Source organism: Chiloscyllium plagiosum, chromosome 11 (assembly GCF_004010195.1).
Source record: "Chiloscyllium plagiosum isolate BGI_BamShark_2017 chromosome 11, ASM401019v2, whole genome shotgun sequence".
Classification (NCBI taxonomy): Eukaryota; Metazoa; Chordata; class Chondrichthyes; order Orectolobiformes; family Hemiscylliidae; genus Chiloscyllium; species Chiloscyllium plagiosum.
In genome coordinates, this window is record NC_057720.1 from 72667820 (window position 1) to 72685901 (window position 18082).

The 18082-nt window shown below is 41.7% G+C and overlaps 1 protein-coding gene across 2 annotated transcripts in view; it reads left to right on the forward strand.

Annotated features, from left to right (window-relative positions):
- Window positions 1-18082, forward strand: part of kcnt2 (potassium channel, subfamily T, member 2) — a 689705-nt gene that overhangs the window by 279345 nt on the left and 392278 nt on the right. For both annotated transcript variants that reach the window (XM_043699803.1, XM_043699804.1), the window contains exon 7: window positions 6326-6385. In XM_043699803.1, the coding sequence (XP_043555738.1) occupies window positions 6326-6385 (60 nt within the window). The remainder of the gene's footprint in view (window positions 1-6325; window positions 6386-18082) is intronic.

The following is an 18082-nucleotide window of genomic DNA, read 5'->3' on the forward strand; positions in this document are numbered from 1 at the left end:
AGGGTGTTGGTGGAGGGTTGTTTTTCAGACTGGAGGCCTGTGTCCATTGGAGTGCCACAAGGATCGGTGCTGGGTCCTCTACTTTTTGTCTTTTACATAAATGATTTGGATGCGAGCATGAGAGGTACAGTTAGTAAGTTTGCAGATGACACCAAAATTGGAGGTGTAGTGGACAGCGAAGAGGGTTACCTCAGATTACAACAGGATCTGGACCAGATGGGCCAATGGGCTGAGAGGCGGCAGATGGAGTTTAATTCAGATAAATGCTAGGTGCTGCATTTTGGGAAAGCAAATCTTAGCAGGACTTATACACTTAATGGTAAGGTCCTAGGGAGTGTTGCTGAACAAAGAGACCTTGGAGTGCAGGTTCATAGCTCCTTGAAAGTGAAGTCGCATGTCGATAGGATAGTGAAGGCGGCGTTTGGTATGCTTTCCTTTATTGGTCAGAGTACTGAGTACAGGAGTTGGGAGGTCATGTTGCGGCCGAACAGGACATTGGTTAGGCCACTGTTGGAATATTGCATGCAATTCTGGTGTCCTTCGTATCGGAAAGATGTTGTGAAACTTGAAAGGGTTCAGAAAAGATTTACAAGGATGTTGCCAGGGTTGGAGGATCTGAGCTACCTGGAGATGCTGAACAGGTTGGGGCTGTTTTCCGTGGAGCTTGGGAGGCTGAGGGGTGACCTTATAGAAGTTTATAAAATTATGAGGGGCATGGATAAGATAAATAGATAAAGTCTTTTCCCTGGGGTTGGGGAGTCCAGAACTAGAGGGCATAGGTTTAGGGTGAGCGGGGTAAGATATAAAAGAGACCTAAGGGGCAACCTTTTCACGCAGAGGGGGTGGTGTGTGTATGGAATGAGCTGCCAGAGGATGTGGTGGAAACTGGTACAATTGCAACATTTAAGAGGCATTTGGATGGATAAATGAATAGGAAGGATTTGGGGGGATATGGGCCGGGTGCAGGCAGGTGGGACTAGATTGGGTTGGGATATCTGGTCGGCATGGACGGGTTGGACTGAAGGGTCTGTTTCCATGTTGTACATCTCTATGACTCTATGAGAAATCATAAGACCATAAGGCATAGGAGCAGAAATTCGGCCGTTTGGCCCATCGAGTCTACTCCACCATTCAATCATAGCTGATAAGTTTCTCAACCCCCATTTTCCCACCTTCTTCCTGTAATCTTTGATCCCCTTTACAATCAAGAACCTCCCTATTTCTGTCTTAAATATACTCAGTGACCTGACCTCCACAGCCTTCTGTGGCAATGAATACCACAGATTCACCACTCTGGCTGAAGAAGTTTCACATCATCTCCATTCTAAAGGGTCTTCCCTTACTCGAAGGCTGTATTCTTGAGTCTAGTCACTCCTGCTAATAGAAACCTCCTCCCAATGTCCATTCTATCCTGACGTTTCAGTATTCTGTAACTGTCAACTAGATCCCCCCATATCCTTCTAAACTCCATCAAGTATAGATCTAGAGTCCTCAAACATTCCTCGTATGTTAAGTCTTCCATTCTTGGGATCATTCTCATGAACCTCCTCTGGAACCATTCCAGGCCACGACATCCTTCCTGAGATATGGGGCCCAAAATTGCTCGCAACTTTATAAATGTGACCTGACCAGAGCTTTATAAAGCCTCAGAAGTACATCCCTTTTTTTATACTCCAGTTCTCTTGAAATAAATACCAACATTGCATTTGCCTTCCTAATTACTGACTCAACCTGCAAGGAAAGGCAATCCTGGACTAGGACTCCCAAGTCCCTTTACACTTCAGATTTCTGAATTTTCTCCCCATTTTGAAACTAGTCAATGCCTCTATTCTTCCTACCAACGTATGACCTCACGCTTTCCCACTTTCCAAATCAGAGTGCATTCTAGAGAGCTGTGGTATTCTTGGTTTGTTCCCGGATAATGATGTAAACAAATCTGCAAGATCTCGTGATGTATAAAGGAACTCTCAGGTTCATAATGCTTGCTCTTTTTAACTATATTAATTTCTGCAGTGAAGTTTGTTTTTTCTTTAAAATCAGGAAATCTTGTGACATAACTCTTTCAGTTAATCGATTGGTATTTGAATTTCTCTTTAAATGTTGATGGTCTCAATGGAGGTTGTAACAGATTGAATACTAATTAATAGATATTGTTGGTAACTGGGTTTTATAGTGTAGAGAATTCAGCAACATGTGAGACTAGTGATGAGTTGGCAGGAAATACAGTTTGATAGTGAAATCATTAACTTTGACAACTTGTGTGGGATTGCTGAACTTCTTCCTGCTCTCTACTAATGTTCTTGAAGCCAGCATTCCAGTTAGCAACTTCTGATGTTACTAATATGGACATACATCTGGTGGGCTCAGGCCCCCAGCAATGTGACATATCAGTTCTCCTATTCATCATTTTGAACAAGATCTCCAGTGCATTCTTTGAGAACTTTACTTCGGCAATTTCCACCATTGCTCAAAGTACCACAGACCTGATTGACTTTTGAAGAACCACGTGTCACTCGTTGCAGCCTCTTGCACCTCCCCTTGACAAGGTGCAGGTTGCTTTCAAGTAGTGCTGAATAAATGGCATGGCCTGCACTGACTGCATGTGGAAACCATGTAAAACAGCTTTCTGCAGTGCAATGAATAGGTTAATTGCATATTGCAATGCTTTCTGCTTGGGGGGAGAAATGGCTCTGCCCTAATGGTGTCATTATTTGTGTGGATGTGTGTCATTTCTTTCTGTTCTGTCAGAGTTGGGAATGCTGTTGTAAGGTAGTTTTCCCCAACGTTTTGCATTTAAATGGTCTGTTGCCAATAATAAGAACATCACTTGCCCGGTACAGTAGACACTGCATTTTGCACTTGTATAACTGCAGGGCTAGAGGGAAAGAGCATCTAAGAGTGTAGGCAAGAGACAAAAAAGCTCATTGTAAAGCCAGGAAGTTAGAATTATTTGTGACCCTCATCCCCCTCCTGGGGTTAGCCGAGGATATTTTCTTTTTTTTCGATCCTTTCCCTCTTTCTGTTGAATGTGTTGAGTTCTTGCACACAAGAAGTCTCAAAAGTACTAAATCATCACCCCAGAGCCCTGCTTCCTATTATTTATACATGAACCTTGATGGTGAGGTTTTGTTTTTGACTATGGGTAGCTATTTGTTTGTGTCTTTGTTCAATATTTGCACATCAGCACTTCTGGTAAGGATCACCAGAAATCAATCTACCAGATTTTTGCTCCTTAATCCTGGGTCACTGAGTCTAATGGTAGGGTTGACTGAAATCAGCTAACACTGTGCAGGCTGAGGATTGCAGTCTCCCTGGTAAGCATGTCACGACTGGGTAAGTGTGCTGAGCAACCAGAAAAGCAAGTTAGGTTCAGTGTCAGTAGTGATTTGTTTCTATGATTCCAATATATATTAAATTGTTTCCCTATGGAGTATTATCTTGTGTAGAACAATCAGAATAGAGGTGACTTGTCTGGCTAATTCTGAGTCAGAATTAGCTACCATTTGCTAACAGCTGGTTATGTATAAAATGGGAACATGCGGAAAAAAAAAATTCAGGTTCATGCTGACACTTGCACATCTGCTGGCAAACATTTTGAGAATATTTATCTTTGATACAACCTATTTGCTTTTGCCTTTCCTCAGTTATTGACCAATGTTTCAACCTTCCAGCACCAATTTTGCAATGCCACGTTAAACATTGCTGTTCCTTGTGATACGTTGAAGATATTTTGCTTGACAAGGTTGCCTGGAGCTTTTCATGTTTATTATTGCAGATTGGTAGTAAAGTCATGGGGAGCATGTTACAGATAGGAAAGTGCAATTACAAGGAAAGATCTGAAATACTGAGAGCTTCCTTCTGCAGTAGAGAAATTGAGAGGAAATTGAATGCAGATTTTAAATCTGGCACGTTTTAATAGTATTATGGTGACTTAATGTTAAATATTTTTTGTCCATCTCTCACACATACAAAAATCAGTCCCTCATCCCAGTTCAGGATGGGGATTGGGAGGTCATGTTGCAGTTGTCCAGAACATTTGTTTAGCCACATTTGGAATATTGTGTGCAATTCTGTCTCCCACTATAAGAAGGTTGGTGTGAAACTTGAAAGGGTTCAGAATAGATTTACAAGGATGTTGCCAGATGTTGGCGGGTTTGAGCTATCGGGAGAGGCTGAATACTGTGGGGTTGTTTTCCCTGGAGTGTCGGAGACTGAGGGGTGACCTTATAATGGTTTATAAAATCATGGGGCCATGGATAGGATAAATAGACAAGGCCTTTTCCCTGGGGTGTGGAAGTCCCAAACTAGAGGGCATAGGTTTCGGGTGTGAGGGGAAACATTTAAAAGGGACCTAAGGGGCAACTTTTTCATGCAGTGTGGTATGTGTATGGAGTGAGCTACCAGAGGAAGTGGTGGAGGCTGGTACAACATTTAAAAGGCATCTGGATGGGTATATGAATAGAAAGAGTTTTCAGGAATATGGGCTAAATGCTGGCAAAAGGGGCTAGATTAATTTAGGATATCTGGTCGGCATGGGTGAGTTGGACCAAAGGGTCAGTTTCTGTGCTGTACATCTCTATGACTCTATGACCTTCTCCTAATTGTTCACTTATCCAGTAACCCTTTTTATGAATGCTCCCTCCCCTCTCCCATCCAGCAGTCCATTCCCCACACCATCACCCCCCCCCCCCCCCCCCCCCCCCCCCCCGACACACACACACACACGCACTCATTGAGCTGCTTCTTTTTTCCCCTTTGGTCATGTCTCTGGTACCTGTGAAACAAAGTTGTTATCCTAGGTTTGAAGCCTGTATGTCAGTAAGATGCAATGCTTGAGGCTGCTGCTCACCTTTCCTGGCTCAGCCTCACAGACGTGCAGGCCTTCACGCAGTAGGCACTGTGAATGGGTTACTCCTGCAGGCCTCTAGCCACGCACATAGGCTCGTAAACATCCCGAGTCCATTCAAACTGACTGCCAGTAGTGTTTTCTGAAGTTAAAAGAGCACTTTCCGCTCACCAGCCACTGTATGCTTTCCGGTGGAATTGTTTGGGTATTGGCCTGTCCCCTCAGTGCTTTGAGGCTGGGGTTACCCCTCCTACTCAGCCAAGGGGGATGCTCCTGACCCCAAATGTGACCTCCGCCACCTCATACAGGTCTGTGATCCATTGTTTAGGTATTCTTCATTGAAAGTGAAAAGTGGATACTCGTCCACTGCGCAAATTGTTTCCTTTACCTTAAAAGAATGAAACTTTTAAATGACAGTATTGTGAAATGTTTGCCACAACTTCACTAATTCATGCAACTTTACTCAGGTAAGTGAAGTGTTCTTGTTTGAGATAATATACAATATTATAATTAAGATAACATCAAGACCTTCACTTGAGTACAGACTGTTAAATGGGCAACTTGTATTTTTCCTGAAGGTCAAATCAGAGTTCAGGATCTCTGTCTCCATTTGAATGTTGTGAGTTAGTTCAGTTTGGCAGTGGTGTTGTTACATACCTTTTGGTTAATAATGATATAATACAGGACAGCTGTAGGTTATTTTGTAACAGATAGTTCTTCTTTTCATGTTTTCACACCTGACATGAGGTCCATGAGGCTCAGATGAGTGAATTATAAAGAGCGCTTCTCTTGGGCCCTAGAAAAGCTACCGGTGAGATGATGTTAGTCGTTAAATCTTGTTATCATTAAAATTTGCAAAGCAACGACTCACTGTATGTTGCATCAATTAGCTTTTTGTTAGGATGAAAACAGCAATGGGAATGACAGAAAATTGCTCATGAAAAACACTAAACTAGAGAATAGTTTGATTTTTTTTTAAAACCCTGTGACTACTGATATAGTTCACCGAGTGATAAAGTCCCAAGCTCATCAACATAATGACATGTTTATTCAACCGTGCATCTCATTGGATGTAACACAATCATACATCTGTTACATTGTCAGTCTTACATAACTAAACAGTGCAGTCTATAATAGATAGCGTTAAGAGAACACTATTATGTAAGGAAAAAAATATCCTTTATAAAACGACCCTTCTGTCACTAACAATGCGATCAGAGCTTCAATGTCCCAAGATATCAGCATTGACAATGTAAATGATTTTACCTATGTTGAAAAAGTACTGGTATTACCACTGAAAAGCTGATACTGCTGTCTTAATTAAACATATATTTTAGAAAGACTTGCCAAATAATTTAAAATGCCCAAAAAGATTATTTCTTTTTTTAAAAAAGAAAGCTGATTTAATCTTTGTTCAAAATCCTTGAAGCTCCTTTAGCCAGAGAACGTGTCATATTAATTTCTACCATTTCCTTTCAGGTTACAGTGGCCTTGATAAGTTTCTTTGAAACAATGTTGCTGGCTTATCTCAGCTATAAGGTAAGCCTTTCCATTTGAAATGGTTGCTTGGCAACCCATTGCTTGCATGAAGTCTCCACATCCGGGGATCTGTCAGATTGATTTTACTAGTTGGTCATGATACAGAGGTCTGCAGAATTTGCATAAATTGAATGGACGGGAGGGAACAATCTTTACTGGTTCTGCTGTTAACCAGTAATTGTTTCATTTTACCACTCAGATAGCAAAAGTTTGCAAATAGCTTTATGAAAGTGGATTAAAATATTAAATCGTGGAAGAACATGGTAGGGTACTGTGTACAATGACTATTAATTCTTGTTCTTGTGAATATATTAACAAATTATTAAGAACATATAAGGACATGTTGTCCATTATTTACAATAGCAAGCATCCTAGAAATAAACATACAAAGTGCAGGAAACCAGAAGAAGGTTAGCTTTATTTGCTTGGGCAACAAAAGAAGGTCAGTTATAACTTCAGTATACCTGGGCTTTGTTTTTAATAAATCTTGGGAAGATGCAATCTTGTTGTGTCAGAGGCAATTAAAACAACCAGGTAGGAATTAATTAACCTGCCACAGATCTGAACATTGCATAATTTTGGATCACTTATCCTGTTACATTGGCAAATTTCTGAGAGAGGTCACATCATCATTTTGATGTCCACACTGGCAGAAAGGGCTGTTTGGAGCCAGAAGCTTAGAGAGGCCTCCCGAAAGGAATTTCCCGGAATGGTTTCGGAGACAAGGGACTAGTTATGTGGACAGATTGTAGAAACTGGGATTTTTCTCATCCATTTGGGATAGCAAATGGTGACATTTCAATTCAAGGAATTGTGAAATCAAAAGCTAGTCTAGTGGTGACTGTGTAACCATTGTCGATTGCTTTAAAAAGCCCATCCAGTTCACTAATGTCCGTTAGCGGAGGAAATCAGCTCCTCTTGTCTGTTTTGGCCTGCATGTGACTCCAGGCTCTAAGCAATATGGTTGCTCCTTAACTCCCTTCAAATAAACCTGTTGGACTATAACCTGGGTGCTGTGTGATTATTAACTTTAACCTTCAGAAATGGCATAGTACGTTCTGTGAAATTGCTACTAAGTCCAAACAAAAGAGTGAAACTGGATGGACACCCTTCTGTTGGCCTAGGCACCAGAAACAACAATGGCAAGCAGAGCCCTGCAAAAACCCCTTGGTTACTATTTGAAGAAAAGTCCAAAAATCAGGAGGCCTGTTCCACAGTCTAGTCAAAGTTCTGAAGTTGGGTCACCCGACCCAAGACGTATGCTCTGATTTCTCTCCACAGATGCTGCCAGATCTGCTGAGCTCTTCAAGCATTTTCTGTTTTTGTTTTTATCGAAACCAGTCAAACTCATGGAGTCATAGGTTGCAAATGCCAGTATCGCCGTCCCTGGCTATAGCCTGGCCCAAGGTTGGTGGCACATCCGGAACCAGTTTCCCTGGGAGTCCTCAACCTTAACCTTCCATCCCTTGGCTGATTGTCCCGCCTCCATTCCCACTTGTGTTAAACCAGTCACTTACATCTCATTTCCATTTCTCCGAAAGCATATTAGGGATCTAGAAATGGTCCCAAATTCCCTTTCCCATCTCCTGAATGGCACGGTTGGTCAGTGGTTAGCACTGTTGCCTCACAGCACCAGGGACCCGGGTTCAATTCCAGCCTCAGATGACTATCTGTGTGACGTTTGCACATTCTCCCCGTGTCTGCCTGGGTTTCCTCCGGGTGCTCCGATTTCCTCCCACAATCCAGATATGTGCAGGTTAGGTGAATTGCCATGCTAAATTGCCCATAGTGTTCAGGATGGGTAGGTTAGGTGGATTAGTCAGGGGTAAATATGGGATAATAGGATAGGGGAATGGGTCTGTGTGGGTTACCCTTCGGAGGGTTGGTGTTGACTTGTTGGGCCAAAAGACCTATTTCCACACTGTAGGGATTCTAGCCTGCTTTCTCTCTCCACAGATGCTGCTGGAACTGGTGAATAATTGCAGCATTTTCTGACTTTACTTTCGATTCCATCATCAGCAACGTTCTGCCTTTATATGGCTAAATTTTACATTTGCTCGAATGGTGTTTAAAATCACGCAGAGTTTAGAGAGAAGAAATTAAAAAAAGAAACCTTTGCTGGATAGCAAGGGCTGTAAATCAGAAGGCACCAATGAAGGGAATTGGCAAAGGAACTAGAGAGAATATGAGGAAGAACTTTAATATGAGACAAGTGGTGCAGATTTTTAAAGTATTGCCTGAAATGTCGGTGAAACAGATTCAATAGTTCCTTTAAAAAGGAACTTAGATAAGTAGATTAAGAGGAAAAGAATTCCAGAGGTAAGGATGAAGGAGTCAGCATGGATTCAGTGGGCCTAATAGCCTCCTTATGATAGATTGCACCTAGGACTACAAACTCCACGAGGAATTTTTAAAAGCAGTTTGCTACACTGTAATGCTTGGCATTTCAATTAGTTGAACCCCACTCTGTACATTAGCACTTAAATAAATGAGTAATAACACATTAATAGACTCCAGCACTGCTCAGCTAGACTCTCCTTCTTCCTCATAGGTAGCTGAAATTTAGTTATTTTGTCTAAAAAAAGCACTTTAAGTATAAGGAAGTGCAGGTCTGGACAAACAATCAATTGAAATTCAATTTTTCATACAAATTACACAGGCAAAGTTAATTAGTGCATTTTAAATCTTGAATTGTATTTTAAATTTAAGATGCCATTTCTAAACTTTAAGGTTGCTTGCACGTCAAAGATGGTTGAGAGATTCTGGCTGGGGGTTGGTGTGGATTTGAACAACCAGATTTCCACTGGGAGCTAAAGGCTTAATTTAGTTTCATCTGGCAGCGGTGTGAGACCATGCAATTTTAAGTATTGAGTATCATTGATGTATCACTAGTTCACTGTTTATTCTCGAAGTGGTTCGTGGCCTCTGAGAATACCTCTAGAGGAAGAAGGCAGCAATGCGTGGAAATGATAGCACTGCTGGCTTTGGGGAAATTGCTTTTTATATGTCGAATAAAATCAGATACGACGGAATCTGGGAATTGAAGTTTTGACATTTTGCTCACATGTTTAGTTTCTGCTGGGCAAGTAGAATCAAAATTGATTTAGTGCTTGTCGATTTATAAGCTCTTCAAATTCTTCACATCCAAAAATGATTACATCAGTGAAATGGGCTGACAAATGTGCAGTCTTTCCTACTTCTTCACCTCCAGTTTAACACTCCAAAGCTTCATTAATGTCAATGACTATTGCTTAACTGGTTAAGTGGTTGTAGAGTCACTTGAGAGACATAGAAGTGAGCGTTATTGCCAGCAGATTTTAATTGCCCATTTTTCTGCTTTGAGGGTAAAAATTGCATAACAGATTCACCCAGAAGACTATGCAAATAATTGGTGATTTGTGATGCTGTATTAAACAAAATGACAGATTTAAACCCTTGTTCCAAATAAGAGTGAAAAAAACCCATTCACTCAGCTATGAGCTTCTTTATTGTTTAATAAATTTCACAGTTGATATTGTGTCTGCAAAATTGCAGAAAGATTACCCGCGTGATATATTCATTCTACAGTGATACCATCTTAATTCTCAAAACAATATTTTACAATTGCAACTGTTGCGCATGATAATTTCAAAGTCGAAGGAAATATTTCCAGTTTAGGGATGGGAACTTTACTATATTTTGTGAGATCACCTTGCTGGACTTTGGAATACTTTAAGAAATGGAAAGGTTAGTAATTTTGCAGCAGATGAAACTTGTGTTAAATCTGACTCACAAGCCACCATAGTCTGCTGTGGTCGAAACTGCGTGGTATTCTCATATTATGGTGATAGGGAAAAGAAGGATTTCTTTTCCAACTTGGATTGTAAATCTGTTTTAAAAATGAAAATTGTAATAATATAATTCATTAACTATCTTGTTTTAGAGGTCAATTCCTCTGCAGCGTTACTATATGTTGAGTTAATGAAATGTGAATTGTCTTTAAAAAAACGAGGCTGCGAAAAGACCACCACATCTGTGTCTCCAACGCCTTTCGTTTCTTAAATCAGTTAATTTGCAAAGATAGAGAATTGACAACCAGGCAATGGAAAGTTCTTTCTCTGGGTAAAAAATGTATTTTCCTGGTCACTTTTTGAGTGGATGAGCAGCAAACTTTCCCAATGTGAAATTAATAATCCAAAAAATAATAAAATGTAATCATTGTAATCATACTTGCACTGAAAATCAGAAGAATAAAAGTTAAATTAGATAGTTTGACTCGCAGAATGCTTTGATGCATAACAAAGTTAGATTTCACATCAAAGTAAAAATGTGTGAACTATCTCTCAGTATTGAAATCAAAAGTAAATAAACAGTGTGACGGTGAGATCTTTTCAGATTTACGTTTGCACAGCTGCATAGAGAATTACTACAGGCATGAAGCAATGCTTCAAATTACCAAGTCTCCCAGAGAATGTTTTCAACTCCATTTGTTCTCCTTTCATTGTTAGAATCTAACTCTCTGTGTCAATTGAATTGGTATTTGGATACTCATGAGTGGAGGTAAATATGTGATGAACTTAACCTTCCATTATGCCACTCTGGAAAGACTGCAAGTCAAGTGTATAATTGTTGTGCCACTCCCTATGTCCTTCAGTCGCTCAAGAAGACAGGTTAGCAAACTGTTTGCTGGAGAAACCACTGGTTTATTTACTTCACTTAACTGCACATTGTCACTTCCATCTTGCAAGAGTTAGAATTACATTAAAATGTTCCACAAGTGGTCTCATAGAGTGACAAGATTTTGGTTTGAAATTATTATCTGATGATTCTACAGCATCAATTTACAAGCTAAGCTTGTAATGTGATTGCTTGATAGAAGTGGCTTTATCTCTTCCTGCTGAGAGCATGCTCATGGGGTTACAGCAGATGGAGTCCCTATGCTCAGTGGTGTCAAAAGGCAACCTTGCATGGCATATGGATTTGTGCAAGTCCACATTACTGGCAGAGTTAGCATTTGCTCGCTGCTGGTCTTCCCCAATTTTGTTTTGTGAGATCATATTGCTGGGATACTTTAATAACTGGAAAGGTGAGTAATTTGGCAAAGATGAAACCAGTGTTAAATCTGGTTCAGTCTGCCGTGGTCAATACAGTGTCTTATTTTCTCTTGATAGGGGAAAAGGATGATTTTCTTTTCCAACTTGGATTGGAAATCTGTTTTAAAAATAGAAGTCGTAAATATATTATTAGTTAACTGTCTTGTTTTAGAGGTCAACCCCTCTGCAGTATTACTATATAAAGTAGTAATGTAATTGTGCTGCCATACATCTGTCAAATTCATTAATATAGAAAGGTTGCAATAAAGTTTTATTGGAAGAGAGAGGAATCTCACTGACATAATGGAAAAAGATATGATGAAAAATTAAAGCCAAATTTAATTTTGGCATGTCATACAATTATCTTACTCCTCTGTATGGGATCAAATCCAATAAATAGGGCTCAGCTCTGAATTCAGTTACTCAATTAAGCATTATTTGCAGACATGGATATCAAAGTAAAAATGTATTCAGTTGTAATCTTTTTGGTGAACAGCTATTATGGTGGGTTAAATTTCAATATAAAGCATAATATATATTGCGTAGTCCATTAGTTGGTAGTTAGACCACTGGAATCTTCCTTGCTCCTTCAGAGGTGATAATGTCAGTACCATTTGTCCCATCTTATTTTTCCACAGCCAAAATATTAGTGAAACTATACAAAATGAACTTTATGGATTAGTTTCAGTTTGGAAGTGAATACAATTATAATTGTCCATTTGCAGAATGTAGAGCTAATTTCACAGCTCTACACTATGCGGCTGATGCTGCTCAGTGCCTCTGCATGGCCATGCAAGGAATAGCTGAACTTGCATAATAATGCAAGGTCAGTGAATTTAAATAATTTCATGGTCTTCCCACTGCTTATTACGTGTTGTGCCAGGACCGCAATGAAATGTTTAAAAGCATGAATCATTGTTATTATCTCTGAGTTCCAGGAGGAAGCTATTGTTGAAGCAGCAGAGTGTGAATAAGGAGGAGAAAGTGCCGGGAGAATTGCAGGTGACAGAATTTGTTGGTCAGAGGGCAGCCTCATGGCCTCGTTCAGTTGCTGAGCCCAAAGATTTGGAACTTGCCACAGAATTTGACTTCAGTGATTCAATCTGGAATTAAAGCTCATCTCTTTTCTTTATTTGTTCACTGCATGTGGGCGTCGCTGGCAAGGTCAACATTTATTGCCCATCCATAATTGCCCAGTGACCTATTAAGAGTTAGCCATCTTGTCGTAGGACTTCAGTCACACATAGGTTAGACTAGGTAATGAGGGCAAATTCCCTTCCAAAATGACATTTGTCAACCAGACGTGTCTGTCTGACAGTTGACAATGGTCGCAATTAGGCGAGATTTTTAATGTCAGATTCTTAAAATATAATTCAAATTTTACCATCAGCCAGGGTGGGATTGAAACTGATGTCCCCAGAACATCTGAATTAATAATTCAGTGATAGTATCACTAAGCCACCAGCCTTCAAGTGGTGACTGTGATATGATTGCTGATTGTCATTAAAGCATATCTGGGTCATTTATGTCACTTAGGGAAGGAAACCTGCCGACATGTGACTCCAGATTTACTGCAATCTGGTTGGCTCTTCATGCCCTCTGAAATGGTTCTAGCAAGCCATTCAGTTGGGTCAAACCACTCCAGAAAAGCCAAAAAACAAAAACATCGGACCTGGCCAACTCTGCAAAGCTCTCATTTCGCACACATTTGTGCCACAGTTGGGAGAGCTGTCTGACAAAGCAGTCAAACAACAGCTTGACTTGGTCACACTCATGGAATCATGCCTTCAAGAAAATGTCCCACACATTCCCATCATGTTATGACCCACTAGCAGCACAAAAGCCCCAGACCCGATAGCACAGTAGTCCACAGTTTGGAGGGATTTAGCCTGGATATCGTCAACATTGATACCTCATGGTATCAGGTTAAACATAGGAAGTCTTCTTATTCCCAACTGTCAACATCCACCCTCCCTCCCCCAATTTCAGCTGGTGAATCAGTGCTCCTACATGTTGAAGACCAATTGAGGGAAGCACTGAGAATGGCAAGGATGGTTCTGGGTGGGAGACTTCAATCTCCTACTGATTATTAAGACCACTGATAACAGAGTTGGCTGAATCTTAAATGACAGAAGATGTCTGGATCAGCTGATCTGGAAACCAACAAGAAGGAAAACCTATTATCCTGGTTCTACCTGTCACAGATGCATCTATCCATGACCTGATTGATAAAAGTCACTACTGCATGGTCCTTGTAGAGATCAAGTCCAAGATTCACTTTGTGGATACTCTGCATCATATTGTTTTGGCACCACCGTGACGCTCAATGACGCTGAACTGTGAGCCCTCAGCATCAGCTAACCTCATGGTTCAGAATAGTTCTCCACTCAACCATTACAGTCCAGAGTTGGTGACATAGTGATTACAGTTGGGAGGACATTCCCCATGGCATCCGCAAAAATGAATCTGTTGAGGTGATGGCCTCGGGCTATTGTCAAGAGAATGTTAATTCAGGGATCCAGGTGACCTGGCAGATGATGGAATTTGAATGCAATAAAAATCTGGAATTAGAAATCTAACAATGACTGTGAAACCATTGTTGATTGTTGTAAAAATTGATCTAGTTTACTAATGTCCTCCAGAGAAGACAAGTCGCCACCTTCTCAAGGGCAACCAGGGAAGAGTAATAAGTGCTGGCTCACCAATACCCATAAACCATGCACAAGAAAAAAATACCAGGAGAATCATTTATGGTTTAGTAAACAGCATCTTATCCTCCAATATCTGCCAGCAGTAGAAACCTTCCTGAGCATTGACCAAGCATTGACCAGGGTCACAGCACATGTGACCAAATCTTGGCTCTTACCACCTATGTCACAAAAGGGTTCCATAACAACCTGAAGACAGGCATTAAGCTAATGACCTCAAAGCTACCCTTGATACATTATGGCTCACTAGCCTGCCCAGACTGCTTCCAACCTGGATTGGGACAGTTGATAAAACACTTTTGCAGCAGGTGATCTAGAATCGACCTTGAACAAGAGCGAAATGCATTGAGAAGTCTGGCCAATGACCTACCACACAGTGAAATGCTAGCCCCAACTCTGATCTGTTTGTGCAGAAATAAGCTGCCAAACACTCTGTCTCACAAGTTCAGCTCTGCTGATGACATCTGTTGTACCACCCAAGCTCCAACCTTCCGTGCCCTTCCAGACCCTTAACAAAGATGTTACAAAATTGAATGATTGCTACAAAACTGGGTTTGAATCTTTCCAAGCATTTCCAACATATTCCATCACCACAATGCCAGTCCAAAAACAACTGCCTATATACGAATGGCCAGAGGTTAAAAGACACTCGCAGACCAATATATTTGTGTGCAAGTCAAGGTAAACCTTAGTTCTTCTGCTGACATCCTAAAGCAAAGGTCCATACCAGAAACAACCTGTTAACCAAACTCGCTGGATCTATGTGGCACAGTAGTCTGGGCCTTGGCACTTGCCCTGTCTTATTCCACAGTGGGGTATGTTCACTATAGGGTATCACAGGCACATTGTGCTGACATCCAGTTGAAGGGGAAAATGCACATCATAAAAAGAGCCCTCAGACAACACTACTCCCCTGGCTTTCTTTCCACCTGAGCAATACTCCTTCCCTGCATCTGCTGACTGACTAAAACCAGCAGGCGGCTTGAAACTATTTATGCTGCGCCTCATAACCTTTCCTGGAGCTTCCAACCACACAGCATCAACGTTGATTTCATGGGTTTTCTCACCTTCCCTCACCCCGTCATCACAGATCCAATCCTCCAACTCAGCACCATGCTCTTGAACATCTCCCACCTGTCCGTCTTCCTTCCCACCTATCCGCTCCACCCTCTGCTCCAACATATCACCATCAACCCCCGCCTACATCCACCTATCGCCTTCCAAGCAACTTTCCCCCTCAGCCCTACCCCTCTCCTAGTTACCTTTCAGCCCCATCGCCACCGCCACCACAACCCCCTTCATACGTTCCTGATGAAGGGCTTATGCCCAAAACATTGACTCTCCTACTCTTTGGATGCTGCCTGACCTTGCTGTGCTTTTCCAGCACCACACTGAGCTCCAGCATCTGCCATCCTCACTTGTTTCCAATCTGTTCAATCCACTTACTGCCCATCCTGGTGTCCCATTTAGAGCATCCTTCCAGAGTAAAATGCACTAGAATCATTCTTCAGATCAAGGAATGAGAAACATAGGATCCACTACAAGTTCTGTGTGATAACTCGGATGGTCAAATGGCAGGCCATAATGTACCACAGGGAGAGTGATCCTTGCTAAACAAATACAAGAGAAACCAGGGCCCTTATGCAGCCAAACTCCACCTCTGAAGATTCCGTATAAATCACTTACACAATTGTCAAATGGTATTGCATATTACCTAGGCGGATCCTCTCTAAGGACTTCGAACAGATATTGCAACTCAAGACTGGGCCATCAGCAACAGCAGAATTGTACTCCAGCACAATCTCTCACCTCATAGCCTGGTAAATCCCCCATTCAACCATTACCATCCAGTCAGGGGATCAACCCTGGTTCAATGGAGATTGCAGGAGAGCATGCCAGGAGCAGCCCCCCAGATGAGGTGTCAACCTGGTGAAGCCACCAAACAGGACTACCTACATGCCAAACAGCATAAGCAGCAAATGATAGACAGAGCCAGCGACCCTCCAACCAATGAATCAGATCTAAGCTCTGCAGTCCTGTACATCCAGTCATTAATGGTGGTGGACAATTAAATAACTCACTGGAGGAGGAGGAGGCTCCACAAATAACCCCATCCTTAATAACGGAGTAGCCCAACATATCAATGTAAAAGATGAGATTAGAGCATTCACAGCAATATTCAGCCCGAAGTGCCAAGTGGATGATCCATCTTGCGTTCCTTAGTGGTCCCCAGCATAACAGATACCAGTCTTTAGCAAATTTGATTCACTCCATATGATATCAAGAAATGGTTGGATACTGCAAAGGCTAGGGGCCCAGACAACATTATGTCAATCATACTGAAGTCTTGTGCTCCTGAACTTGCTGCTCCCATGGCCAAACTGTTCCAGTAATGTTATAATATGGTATCTACCTGATAATATGGGAAATTACCTAGGTATTTCCTATACACAAAAAACAGAACAAATTCAATGCTGCCAATTACTGCCCCATTAGTCTACTCTTGATCATCAGTAAATTGATGGATGATTTCATCAATGGGGCTCGGTAATAACCTGCTCAGTGACAGTTTGGGTTCCACCAGAGCCACTCAGCTCCTGACCTCATCACAGATTTGGTTTAGACATGGACAAAAGAGTTGAATTCCATAGGTGAGGTAGAAGTGACAGCCCTTGACTTCAAGGCTGCATTCTACCGAATGTGGCATCAAGGAACCTTGGCAAAACTAGCTATCAGAGGCAAGCTCTCCACTCTGTGAAGTCATACTTGATGCGTGGGAAGATGGCCAAGGTTGTTGGAGGTCAGTCATCTCAGTTCCAGGACATATCTGCAGGTGTCAGAGGCCCAAATATCTTCAGATTCTTAATCAATGACCTTTTCTTCTTCATAAGGTCAGAAGTGGGCATGTTCACTGATCATTGCACAATTTTCAGTCCATTTGTGACTCCTCAGAGTCCATGTTCAAAAGCAACTGGACAATATCCAGGCTTGGACTGACAAGTGGCAAGTATCACTTGCACCCACACAAATGGTAGGCAATGACCATCTCCAACAAGAGATAATCTAACCACCATTCCTTGGTCTTCACTGAATCCTCACTATTAACATCCTGTGGGTTATTATTGACCAGAATCTCAACTGGACCTGTTAAGCAAACACAGTGGTTCAGAATATTCCAGCAAGTAAGTCACCTCCTGATTCCCCAAAGCCTATCCATCATCTGCAAGGCACAAGTAAGAAGTGTGATGCATTACTTCCCACTTTCTTGGATGAATGCAGCACCAAGAAACTCCATACTACCCTGGACAAAGCAGCCCATTTGATTTGTACATTATCCGCAAGCATCCTCTCCCTCTACCAGTCATGCTTAGGAGCAGCAGTGTGTACTGTACACACTACAGAAATGCACCAAAGATCCTCAGGACATACGACAGCTTCCACCTAGAAGGACAAGGGCAGATATATGGGAATACTACCACCTGCAAGTTGCCCTCCAAACTACTCAGCATCCTCATTTGGAAAAATATCACCGTTCTTTCACTATTGCTGGGTCAAATTCCTGGAAATCCCTCTTTAATAGCATGGTGGACTGCAGTAAATGGACTGCAGTGATTCAGGAAGGCAGCTCACCACACCTTCTCAAGAGCGACTAAATGCTGGGCAGCCACTGATGTTCACAGCACGCAAGTGAATAAAATGAAACAGAAGTGCTGTATGAAAGGCAGAGCCGAGTGATCCCAGAAGCAATGGATCAGATCTAAGCTCTGCAGTCCTGTCACATCCAGTCATGAAGGGTGGTGAACAATTAGACAACCAGCAGGAGGAGAAAGCTCTCTAACTATTCTCATCCTTCACAATAGGGGAGTCCAGCATCGCGGTGCACCAGATAAACCATCTCTGGTCAACATCTGCCAGAA